The sequence below is a fragment of the Lipomyces chichibuensis genome (genome assembly GCF_038497645.1).
Source record: "Lipomyces chichibuensis strain CBS 12929 unplaced genomic scaffold V1513scaffold_20, whole genome shotgun sequence".
Lineage (NCBI taxonomy): Eukaryota > Fungi > Ascomycota > Lipomycetes > Lipomycetales > Lipomycetaceae > Lipomyces > Lipomyces chichibuensis.
Genome location: NW_027117472.1, coordinates 67,613 through 79,741, shown reverse-complemented (window position 1 = coordinate 79,741; position 12,129 = coordinate 67,613). Strand labels below are relative to the sequence as shown.

The window sequence follows — 12,129 nt, the reverse complement described above, 5'->3', positions numbered from 1 at the left end:
CGTGAGATGGCATATTTTAATATATGATTTTGTTATATAGTTTGCAGGTACTTTGTTGTTTGTTTGTCCGTTCTCATCAATCTATGTACAAACCTTTAATGCCAAAAAATGCCACAATGTCCAACTACAGTTTGCAGACATTCGATTCGTCCCATCCTTTTTTAGACAATAATCCACCAACATTTTCTTTATCATCGGCTACATGGTCGTGTGGTCCGGTTGGCGTAGACACAATAGTAACATCAGCTCGTTTTCCTGCAACATATTCAACGTACGCTTCAGGTCCGCATACAATCGCATACACAGGCTTAGACGGGATCTTGCCTCGATATTTCTTAACCTGCGCATCATGCAGCTCAGCAGCGGACTTATACTGGTGTATGTCCCAAGCCTCCGCTTCGGCATTTTTGTATTTGCGCCATCTTGCTTCGTCGCTTTCTGTCCACGGTTTTGGAATGTGTTTCGCTTTAAGGCCAGTTCCCTCGGTGTCAATGTGGTAATGCACTTCCGCACGTCCGGTTTTCTCGAGAAAATACAAAAAGCGAGCAAACGCGATATCTTTCCTATCTCGAACAGAGTAGTGCAGGATCATCTTTCCTGGAATCGGGTTCTTGGAAAGCAGTAACTGCAATGCAGGAGCGATACCAGTACCTCCAGCAAAGAAAACTATATCTCTTGCGTCCGGGCGCAGTTCCGGTGGCATTTTGGACGGGTTGTCGAGCATCGGTCGACGCATTAGTGGTGTATCCTCTGCTTTGTGTTCTTTGTATCTGCGCCTGAGATTCGTTATCGAACGAGGCTGGACTGAAGTAGATAATTCGACCTGCTTATGCGGTCCACGTAACTGAATCCGAGATCCGACAGGTCTGGAATATAGCCACCGTGAGACCTCTCCATCGCCGTACTTCCGCACAAGAAGAACGAGCTTAGCTTCATCTACCTCATTATCCCCAACCATCCGCAGCAACGCGGTCCGCTCCAACTTGACCTCCTTCTTGCTCTCGGCATCTTTATTCTCCACGTCGCCAACCGGCTTGAGCCCAAGGACATAATATATAGGCAACGGGGTATACTTCCGCGCGATCTGCAAATCAGGTTGCTTAACCTCAACGGACCACACTCTGCTGCCGTCCCAGTACCCCGCAATCCCCGGATCTCCAGCACCGACGGGGTCCCGCGGGTCCTCCTCTACCTTATGCTTCGTCCGCCACTCCTGCAAATGTCGTACTTTCTCCCACGGTGGCGAAAGCTCCAATAGAACACAATCCCGCCCGACTTCCTCCCGGTGTGTAAGCACAAACGTGCGGAATGCTAGCGGATCCAGCGCCGGCGCGGACGCGCTGTCTGCCGGATCAACTTTTTCTGTTAAAAAAATGGATTTGACGACCCACATCAGCCATATCGATGTTCCGAGACCGAGGAAGAGGGGTAAATGCCGCCTTAGACGGCCGGCCGCTTTGATTGGGGCATCAGGACCGCTTGTTGCGATTGTTGTTGTGTCTCGGTCGGGATGTTTGGGCAAACGTGGTGGTTCGAATGTGAGGCGTTTGTAGGGATTGGCTGCGTGAATTGTGTCATATATTGGTTCTAGGTCGGAGTTGTCGGAGTTGGGTTTCGCGTTGCGGTCGGGGTCTTTGAGGCAGTATCTGGTGGTAAGGAATTGCCGGGTGAATTTACGCGTATAGCCTGGCTGTCGAAGAGGCAACCGACAAGTCGACAAATAGAACAACTTACACATCGAGATCGTGCAGTAACAATGACTCACTCGAGTTGGCGAAGATGTGCAGTATAGAGAATTTTGCAACGGATCCAAATTAATCATGACCCAGCGATGATTGTTCGTACTCGGGGGCAAAGTTTCAGGGGGTCCCACACCAGGATTCTATGTGAGCGATATTGACAATTTTGGTCGCATGCTCATATGTTGCCAAATATATTACCACAATGGCTTGCAGTATCTACATACTATGGTGATGGTCAAATACTCCTTTTTTATCTCTGGAATAATATTTCGACGTGGCTTATCCACCTCAACGTCGACAATATATGCGCTTTCCACTGCTCCAGGACGAGCCGCGTTAGGGGTTATCCGTCTTTCTGGTCCTAGAAGTCAAAGGGTATTCCGTACTGCGCATGAAATACAGATAATTGTATTTACATTAATTAGATTCTTCAACGACTGACTCGATTTGCAAAACCATCCCCCCCGCGGACCGCATCTCTTCGTCGTCTGTATGCTCCAACAGTCACCACATCATCGCCAGCTTCGGAGATCCTAGACGACGCCTTGACACTCTTTTTTCCAGCACCGAATTCTTACACTGGAGAGGACGTCGTCGAACTTCATGTACATGGCGGTCGCGCGGTGATCAACGCGGTCATGGACGCGGTCCGCGCCTACGGTCGCGAACCGGAGGACGACAATCTTGCGAGAGAGAGCGGGGAGGTGGGTGCGCCGGTGAGATATGCCGACCCCGGCGAGTTTACGAGACGTGCGTACGCAAACTTTAGAATGGACCTTACGGAGGTGGAAGGTGTCGGTGGAATGATCGATGCCGAGACCGAAATGCAGCGAGTGGCGGCAATTAGTGCAGCTGGTGTACGTTCTTACTTATTTAATACATACACATATACATAGAATAAAGGGAATTAAATTAACGTCGAAGTAGGGATATATGCGAATGCTGTACAATTCATGGCAAGCCGAACTTCTCGAGATCTCCGCCTTGATGTCGGCAATCATAGACTTCTCGGAGGAAGGGTACTTCGACACTTCCGGATCTCTCTTCCATGATTCGATTGCAAACACGTCAAAACTGTTGTCTTCTATACAAAAGCATTCGTACCAGATCGAGCGGTCTGAGATTTTACTCTCCGGCGTGAAGCTAGCGCTACTGGGACCGCCCAACGCGGGTAAGTCATCGCTACTGAATTTACTAGCCAGGCGCGACGCAGCGATCGTGAGTACTACACCCGGAACTACGCGTGACATCGTGGAGATCGGGTTGGAGATAGGCGGCTACAAGGTCGTGCTCACAGACACTGCCGGCTTACGGTTGGCTAGTGTAGTCGGCGACGTCGAAGCGCAAGGCATCATTCGCGCAAAGAGAGCGTCGGCTGACGCTGACGTGGTTATTGCGGTCATTCCCGCTGTCATGGAAGATCCTGAGTGGCACCAAGTCGTCAAGGACGAGATTCTGACCTTGCAGGAGATTGGAGTTGATAACATATTTGATAACTATAGCCTGGATCCTGGGCCATCGCCGGGGAAGACCATTATTGTCGCGCTGAATAAGACAGACATGCTGCAAGATCCCGAACGCGAGCTACCGGTATTGGTCAGCCAGATCAGCAAAGAGCTTAATATTATCGAAGACCGCATATTTCCGATATCGTGTACGGAAGGTGAAGGTGTTGATAAACTCATGCAAAAATTGGTGAAGTCGTTTGAGGGATTGGCCAACCTGGGCTCGGAAGCTCCAATTGGTGCCTCGTTGCGAGTGCAGGAGATTATCAGAAATGACGTTGTTCCTAGTTTACAGAGGTTTTTGGAGCATGCTCAAGATGACGATGTGGTGTTTGCATCGGAGGAGATCCGGTATGCTGCCGAGGCTATTGGCAGGATAACAGGGGAGACGATTGCGGTAGAAGATGTGTTAGGAGTCGTGTTCTCGCGATTTTGCGTGGGCAAATGATTGGCCTGTATCTTTATCGTCGAATAACCGTAGGCTAACAAATCCGGCTCCTACAATTCCAGCATAGAGATATATATATCGGATGGACGCGTGGCAATTTATTTCGGGGATAATAATACAGATGACGTCACTGACCCCCACGCATTACGGCCACCCCGTAAACCGATGGTTGGCTCAATCTGGGCAGCATAAATGTCGGCTCATTTTACTGTCAGCGACAAGCATTCAAAATCTCTTGGAAATACAACGCTACCTGCTCCATCATCTATATCGTTTACAATAGGTCGATCTATCTACATAATGCCTTCATCAATTGCGACAATGTTAGGAACTGCAGGTCTAGGTCTGCTATCAAGTAGGCACCATTTTTGACACTCGATCATTTCCACATCTGATTTTAACAATTGTGGCTAGGTAGTGTGCTCTCGTTTTCGTTCTTTGGTGCGCCAGTTGTTCTAACAGCTCCTCCCGAGCTGCAGCCCGGTATTGCACATTTACACTTACTGACTGCATGATCGCATCTAACTCGCTCGGCAGTGCTCTTCAAGCGCATGTTCGCACTCGGCAAAAATACCATGCCTATTATCGGAGTTGCGACTGCGAGTGCACTTGCCTATTCGTACGCAACGTCGAAGGTTAAGGAGCCGCATTATCTCTATTCTGCCGGTTTAGCTCTTGCCATTGTTCCTTTCACACTCTTGTTCATGATGCCTACCATTAAAGGTGCGTATATCATCATATCACGCGGATCGGAATTAACGAGTATATGTAGCGTGTCACGAACTACGGCCTGACTTGGAGTCTTGCATCAAGCGTTGGTCAACTTTGAATCTCATACGGTGCGTATTGCATTGATCCCGGCCCATACATGTCTGACTGTTCACTTTATCATTTAGGGGTGCGTTTCCGTTGGCCGCGTTTGTGCTGAATTTGATTTTCGTTGTGAAAGTGTAGTCCACGGGATTATGCGTTGAATTTAGCGATCTATAGCTAGTGACCCATTGATTGCTGCTACAAAGCGGGGAAAAAACTGTGAAATTACACATTATTTATTTGTAAATAGTTTTTGAAATTTAATGACAGTCCCATCTGCTTTAGTGTATATGGTGCAATACTAAGCTTTATGTCCAGCTAAGACAAGTGTCGTGTCAGGACGATAATATGGGGTAAAATGCACGTTATAATGGCCGACGGTTCGTTTTGTCATTGTTAGTGTCTGCAAGTTACACCACAACCAAGATAACAATACCTTCCTTCTTTTGCACCTAAGCGAACACTTACCTGAGATGGAAAGGCACTGTGGCATTAACGAGGAATCTTCCAAATCAGGGTCGTGCGCCGCGTGTTTATATACGATAGGGACTAGTTTGGGTGCGTATTTGTTGATTTTCATTGTCCTTGTTCATATGTCATGTTCCTTTACAAATTTTTTCTATTTTCTTAAGGCTAACATCTTTGCGATACATCATAACCCATACCTGTTTAATATGATGATACAACGGCGGACTTCATGACACATTAAGCAATTTCTTAGCGATTCATCCATCAAATATCTCGTTCTTGACAAACATTCTAATCCAGCTAGCACCGTATGCAAAATGCGATTCCAGTAATTTCCCATCAATCCTCAACAATTACTTGTTGCTTGCCCAGACCTTATCAAATGCCTCTGACTTATAATCCATAATTGAGAGTCTCTTCGCAAGAGCGTCGACCATCTCAGGGTGATCATTGACTCGGAAAAGCGTCTCCTTAGGCCACTGGAACTCTATCGCCTCATCGGCTGATAGCGAGGTGAGTTGCGCAAGCGACTGTCCCCAGGACTCTTTGTCCTTGGCCAACAATTCCGGAGTCGAGATGCCGAAGGGATCCTTAAACAGAGAAGCCATTGTGCTTTCGTGGCGTTGGCTCAATATGATTATTGTCGTTTGTACAAAAGGAGGTGGAGAGGAATTTTCGTGCGAAGTATGGTAGTGCGGGTGAAAGTATCGCGTTACCAGAGTGTGGAGCTGGCAACGTTGATTGGTGAACGGGACCGGAGAGTAGAGTTTGCTGCACATTTGAGAGCGACCACAACTTTCGCGCCAGCCCATGCCACGGATATAATGTCTTGATTTTCAATCAAATTTATATACATAAGCATGATAGAGTCAATGCTAAAAAAGTGCACTAGTACATTTACGCTGATCTACTCTTTTCTGCTGTCTCACTAAAAAATGGGTTCATGGAATCGGCCAGTTCGCTGGTGTCAGGCAATAATCGGATAATATATAATACGACGGATATGTACCTCTGGTAATAGCTTATAATTACTGTGACTAAGATAACATCATGGAGACATATTGTGAACATATTGCAGCCGAAGTTTGGCTGTACTTAGCGCCTTAGTGTATACGAAACAAGCGGCAGCCTTATGAGATAGCTCAGATTCGCAATCGAAGCAGTTCGAAATAATTTGTAACTTATCAGAGGGAGTCTGTCCGCCGAAGCCGCAATGAGTGAATGATATGCCGCTGACGTGGGAATTATATCTCATATGCAATCTATGCAGTTAAATCAGCGGGTACGACGAGAGTAGTATCGACAAATTCGTATTGGCATTGTGTATGGTATCTTATTTATCGATATAGACGTATTTTATAGTTACAATTAGAATGCAATTCAGGTATATAATATTTAAGAATGATGTTGAGGGTTGAATTTCAATGCCCCGTACATTCTATTTTATACAATTAACTCGAACGTGCTACGGTCCATAAGCTATCCTACATATGCTAATTCGTAATATGATACGTATATTAACCAAACATAAGTAAAATCCTAGCACATCGGCCGAGATCATGCGCCTCCCTCGCGCTTCGCGTACTCCTCCTCCATTCTGTCTGCATACAACCGCTCAATCCGCTCACGTTCGCGACGCGCAGCATCGTGCTCCGAATAAATCAGTGTAGTCCTGTCATCGGTCCTGTCATCGGTCCTGTCATCGGTCCTGTCCTCGGTCCGAGAATCGGTGGTATTCGGCCGTTCATTGTGCGCGCATGTTACTTCCGTTAAGTGAGTGTTTGTACGCGGTGGCTGATTCGGTGTTTGAATCGGGACCGGCATTTTTTGCGACGTGGACGTATATTACGGATATAATATCAGATATGAGGTGCAAGGATTGGAAGAACGATTGACTGCTACATAGAAAGCTAGATAAAAAATGATATTAAATTAGCATCCGATCAAGCGCATTTAGATCTCCCAGCTGTGACGTCATTTTTATCCAATATGTGGCTTTTACAAATAATATGTTCAAAGCTCACCACCTTGTGGGATATGGCACAATAAACGTATATCTATCTACTCTCGTCTCTCGAATGGTGGATGGGTGAATATACTTTTTACGTTATTTAGATTTTTTTTTGCGGGACGTAATGCTAGCGGCCGAACTATTGCTTTTTCTTTAGTCACAAATATCCGTATTTATATAAAAGCCGTTTACGATCAGCCAGGCACTGTGTTACTTCAGTGGGTGATATTGGCAATCGCGAGTTGCAGCTGAGGGGGTCTACTTTGTCGAGACAAAGATGCGCATAAATACTTCTGACACGGTCCGGCTGGTAACTTGCCTTAATGAACACAATTTCAGTTAATCATGCCATTGACTCGAGATCCACGCAGCAGAACACGTTATTATTCGATATTTGGGCCTAGGTATATATCTCTTCATTCCGACATCCCAATCATCTATATTGACATTTCCGTCCGGTGAGTAGATCGTTGACGGCAAGTAATAGGGTCGTTGTGACAATTCACCCTCGGAAACCATCCAGAGAGTTTTCTAGCGTAATATTAATGGAACAATGATCGATACGCACGCCAGATACTGTCGTAGCCATCATTTAGGGGTATTTCATTGTTGAACATGAACCACTATTATTTCACCTTCCCTTCAGTTAGGATCAATTTGAGATAGACCGTATTTCAATGCTTTCCTATCGTTTCTTTCTATTTATACATTATACCAACCGAAACTTTTTGAAAATGCACTTTCGTTCGTTGCACCACAAACACCAAATACACTTTCATCCCAACCTTACTCCTCCAGGATGGTTCCCCTCTCAGAAACGTAGATACCGTCCAAGAATTTACGGATATCCTTATTTCGGACTCTGCAAATTTGCTGGATATCGGCGGCGCTCTGGGAAACATTCTCGAGCGAGTTACCGCTGAGAATCAACTCGTCCTTCTGGCTTGTAGAGATCTCGACGCTCACGCCCTCAAGGACATCAACAGTGCGGACACGCTTTTCCCCCAAGAAGTTGCGGATCTCAACCTGTGTACCATCATTGAGGACGTTGACGTTGATGGGGAAATGCGCGTAGACGTAGCGCATCTTGTACTTGTAGCCTGTTTTAGTTAGTCGATGCCATCTCACAATTCCTCTTCTTTAGTTCAAATACACACCCTTTGTGACGCCGGTGATCATGTTGGCGATGATAGTCTTGATGGTTCGCAGCGCGGCAACGTGCTTTCGGTCACCATGATGGACGGTGAGCTTGATAGTGTTATTGCCGCCCTTGGTGAAGGCGAGATTGATATGGCGGAGATTTTTGGTAAGAGTGCCGCGGGGACCTTTAACCACCACAATCCGGGACTTGATCGAGACGGTAACACCCTCCGGGACCTCGAGGAGCTCGTCAGATTGGATGTACTTCATTGCTGGCGATTGCTGTGTAGTGAGTGACCTTCGGGTTCTAGCAGTTGGAGGCTCGTGGTTGTGTCTTCGCACTTACCGTGGGGCGGCGTGATGGTGTTGTGGGTTGTGAGAAACCCCGCTAGCCCTAACACATAAAGGCAGTCACATTGCCTCGGGAGGGCAACTGGGAAGAGCCAAAATGTCACGCCAAGTTATGGCGCATGTCAACCTGACGTTGCACACTTGCGATGTCGCAAACAAGCCAATGGGAGAGGAGCTGCGAGTGCGCGATGCTTGCATGGTGAATTGAAGCTTCGGATTGCAATTGTTGTTAACATCGCGATTGGACTTTCAACAAAGGCAATTTGATTGTTGATTGACCTAGTTGAGTTGCATATATTTCGTTATTATTAGGTTGTCGGTTAAGGGTGAGCGTTTTACGTTATATGTAGCCGTGTTGTGATTGTAGACTCTTTACATGTATATTCAGATATATATTATACTAACATTACTTATCATATAGACGATATATACCAGCTCACGATGCCATTCCGTCTCTCTTTCGCTCAGTTATCGCGTGCGTCGCGTATGGCACGACCGATGCTACCCCGCCGGACACCTCTATCACTGCGGACATACGCCCGCTCGCTCGACCCGAAAGATTACGCGAACGAGATCCCGAAAGATAGTCCGCTGTTCGAATGGGAAGACGACATTAAATACTTCTTGAGCACTTTTCCGGGCGCGACAAATTTCTACACCAATGCAGACGGCTCGACCCGGATCCCGACTGACGAAGAACTCATGAGTCTCGTTAAGCTGCGGGAGTACATCCGTTCCGGCATTGACGGCGTTAAGATCTCAGAGTATTTTACAGTTCCAGCGGATAAGCGGGACGCGTATTTCGCGGATTTGGAAAAGCTGAGACGTAAACTCGCCGGCGATCTGGATGCCGAGGAGGGCAAGATTTTGGATAAGATCCCGGTTGAGGACCACGAGGGCCATCTCGAGTGGGAAGTGATTCGAGAAAAGAAGAAGGAGGGATGGGAGCCACTTATTTACTATGGATATCTACCGATTATGGGTCTCGTGACTCTATATTTCATGTTTGGACACAAGAATGTGTATGTACATCAATTCCACCTTGACATGACTTCTTTTCTAATAATCGGACAGGCAGAAGCATTGGGCTCTTGAGGAACTTCGTCTCCAAACTGAGGAGAAGTACCTGCAAGATCAGGCTCACTATAAGAGCCTGACACCGGAGCAGCAGCTCGAGAAGCAGCTGATCATTGTCGACAAGATCTTGTCGGGCAATTACGACGAGTTGATTTCGCATTAGAGGATAAAACATTTTGTACAGGAAATTAGATTATTGGGAGACTACGGTTTGAAGGGGATGGGACGGGATTTAATTTGTTTGATAGTAATTAAAAGGTCACAGCACTTTCATGTGGAATTCACTTACAGATTGAAAGTGCAATACAATTTATATTAATGGCACAAAAGGCCTTCTAGTCGATATACATGGTCATATGTTATGCGTCATAATTTACAAACCGTCATATCTAAAGCTACGATGCATCTGTCGCCATAACTAATCCAAAAGTACAACCCCTTTCTAGTTTCTTTCAGTTAAGGAGAAAACTCCAAGGGTGCTCGACCTCACCGTACTGGATTTCGGCAATCCACTGGGCCATCTGCTCCGCCACCATGCCTGTTTCTTTGCCAGCTTGCAGCGGGACGGATATAGGTTGATCCCGCCAACTAATTTCCTTAATCGGCGAAACAACTGCCGCTGTGCCAGATCCAAACGCCTCGACGAGAGTGCCGGCCTTGGCGTGGTCCGCAACTTCTTGAATGGTGAACTTGCGCTCAGAAATGACCCATTTGTCTTTGTCAAAGCGCTCACGGGCAAGAGCGAGAATCGAGTCGCGGGTGACACCCTCGAGAATGGTGCCATCCAGCGGTGCCGTGGCGAGCTCGAGCTTGCCGTTGGGCAGCTGGAATACAAAGAACGCGTTCATGGTACCAACCTCCGTGATGTAGCCTTCATCGCCAAAAAGCCAGAGATTCTGCTGGAAACCGCGCGAGGCGGCCATTCGCTGAGGAAGGATACCCGGCGCATAGTTCGCGCCGAGCTTGCGGTCGCCGACGCCCTTCGGCCAAGCGCGAATAGCGTAGTCGGTGGCCTCAAGCTTGACGGCCTTGAAGCCAGTGGGGTAGTATGGTCCGACTGGGGACATTATTACGTAGAGAAGGGCAGATTTTGGAGGAGCTACCCCGAGCGAGGCCTGCGTGCCGATTAGGGTCGGTCGGAGGTATAGTGAGTAGCCGCGTTCGGATGGAATCCAGTCGCTGTCGATTTTGACGAGTTCTCCAATGATCTTGATAAGCGCGTCGTGGTCGAAGGTCGGCAGACATATACGTGCTGCGGTCTTGCTCATGCGGTCCATGTTCTTGTCGGGCCGGAACAGCCGGATCGACCCATTAGAATCCTAGAATTGTATCTGAGTATAAAGCCCATACTCGGATGACAAGGAAAGACAACGCACTTTATAAGCTTTCATTCCCTCGAAGCATTCAAAGGCATAGTGGAAGACGCAGGTGGCCGGATCGAGAGACAGGTTCTGGTAGGGCAGTATCTTGGGGATGAGCCAGCCGTCGGTGTCGTTCCACGGAATCTGGACCATGTGGTCTGTGAAGGTGTGGCCGAAGACGAGCTTGGTCGGAGGCAACTTCTCCTTCGGCGCCGCGGTCTTTTCGATGCTGATATTTGCTGCGCTGAGTGAAGCGCCGACCGGCTCGGAGGCAGCGAGCGTGGAGGCCGGGTGGAACTTGGGCAGATGTTGCCAAGAGCGGCACAGCAGATAGGAGGCTCGCGACGAGGATAGTCTCGGGGCAGCAGAGGAGAAGAACGGTCGCGACTTGCTGAAGCCCATTGAGTGAGTAGAGAAATAAACAGCGAGAGTGTCGGTGACTTATAGAGACGATTGTAATAGAATTAACGTCATCCAGCGAGGACCAGAACCGAATAGCAAAATAGCTCACGCCCTGCGAAGACACGGAGAGTTGCTCTTTCTGACACTGCTAACTTCATAACCGCCGCAAAGTTGGCACGCTTCCGCCCCATACGTCGCGTTTCTGCGCCATCGCCCCTGAACTTCAAACTTACGATGCCGTCTACACAATTATTTCCGACAAAATGACTTATTGATAAAGTGTAGTAGTCCAAATAGAATACCATCATACCATACATTATTACACGAAGACCATTTCAGTATTAATCCATATGCAATTAATTAGTGCCATGCTATATTCAATGCCGTTGATGCGCAAAACAATAATTGGCTCCTGATGGCATTCAAAACATTGTCACTAGCCCATATTATACACGTCTCTATTGATTACTTTGTCAATAATCCCCTTCGTTCCATGTTGACTGTCTGACACAATCGCAATTGACTAAGGCAACTATTAGAGCATTTCATATATGGATGGTGTCCGTGGGACAGCAATAAATCGCTATCGCAATAGTGCTCCAATGTCGGTACGTCATCGTTGCGATCAATTACTGCTCAGAGCTCTGCAAGATGATACCAGCAACCTTCTCGACCTGCTGTCGCGCAACAAGGGTCTCATGGATCGCATCGTCTCCAGTGCCAGCAACAGTAGTAACCAACGCAATCTCTCTCTTCTTAGTGCTACCGCTCGACACCGGTAACAGCTCCTCATCAGGCGTTGGGCCAAGTC

At 47.5% G+C, this 12,129-nt stretch overlaps 6 protein-coding genes across 6 annotated transcripts; 3 read left to right on the top strand and 3 right to left on the bottom strand.

The window, feature by feature from the left end:
- Positions 1 to 8: 8 nt before the first annotated feature.
- Positions 9 to 1,798, bottom strand: V1513DRAFT_446461 (uncharacterized protein). Its single transcript, XM_066898268.1, has one exon. The coding sequence runs from the start codon at positions 1,736 to 1,738 to the stop codon at positions 125 to 127; it is 1,614 nt and encodes a 537-aa protein (XP_066753014.1). The 5' UTR covers positions 1,739 to 1,798; the 3' UTR covers positions 9 to 124.
- Positions 1,747 to 3,880, top strand: V1513DRAFT_446458 (P-loop containing nucleoside triphosphate hydrolase protein). Its single transcript, XM_066898267.1, has 3 exons — positions 1,747 to 2,117; positions 2,168 to 2,599; positions 2,670 to 3,880. The coding sequence occupies exons 1-3, from the start codon at positions 1,914 to 1,916 to the stop codon at positions 3,693 to 3,695; spliced, it is 1,662 nt and encodes a 553-aa protein (XP_066753013.1). The 5' UTR covers positions 1,747 to 1,913; the 3' UTR covers positions 3,696 to 3,880.
- On the top strand, positions 3,881 to 4,860 carry V1513DRAFT_446453 (uncharacterized protein). Its single transcript, XM_066898266.1, has 5 exons — positions 3,881 to 4,050; positions 4,110 to 4,178; positions 4,233 to 4,418; positions 4,468 to 4,534; positions 4,592 to 4,860. Exons 1-5 carry the CDS (start codon positions 3,888 to 3,890, stop codon positions 4,647 to 4,649), a joined length of 543 nt encoding a protein of 180 aa, XP_066753012.1. The 5' UTR covers positions 3,881 to 3,887; the 3' UTR covers positions 4,650 to 4,860.
- Positions 4,861 to 7,606: 2,746 nt separating this feature from the next.
- On the bottom strand, positions 7,607 to 8,446 carry V1513DRAFT_416019 (60S ribosomal protein uL6). Its single transcript, XM_066895830.1, has 2 exons — positions 8,145 to 8,446; positions 7,607 to 8,087 (listed from the first exon to the last, which is right to left on the bottom strand). Exons 1-2 carry the CDS (start codon positions 8,395 to 8,397, stop codon positions 7,774 to 7,776), a joined length of 567 nt encoding a protein of 188 aa, XP_066753011.1. The 5' UTR covers positions 8,398 to 8,446; the 3' UTR covers positions 7,607 to 7,773.
- A 150-nt stretch (positions 8,447 to 8,596) lies between these two features.
- On the top strand, positions 8,597 to 9,949 carry V1513DRAFT_446444 (uncharacterized protein). The gene is made up of 3 exons (XM_066898265.1): positions 8,597 to 8,804; positions 8,900 to 9,500; positions 9,553 to 9,949. Exons 2-3 carry the CDS (start codon positions 8,920 to 8,922, stop codon positions 9,716 to 9,718), a joined length of 747 nt encoding a protein of 248 aa, XP_066753010.1. The 5' UTR covers positions 8,597 to 8,804; positions 8,900 to 8,919; the 3' UTR covers positions 9,719 to 9,949.
- On the bottom strand, positions 9,829 to 11,427 carry V1513DRAFT_416015 (aminotransferase). The gene is made up of 2 exons (XM_066895829.1): positions 10,932 to 11,427; positions 9,829 to 10,874 (listed from the first exon to the last, which is right to left on the bottom strand). The coding sequence occupies exons 1-2, from the start codon at positions 11,316 to 11,318 to the stop codon at positions 10,008 to 10,010; spliced, it is 1,254 nt and encodes a 417-aa protein (XP_066753009.1). The 5' UTR covers positions 11,319 to 11,427; the 3' UTR covers positions 9,829 to 10,007.
- Positions 11,428 to 12,129: the final 702 nt, after the last annotated feature.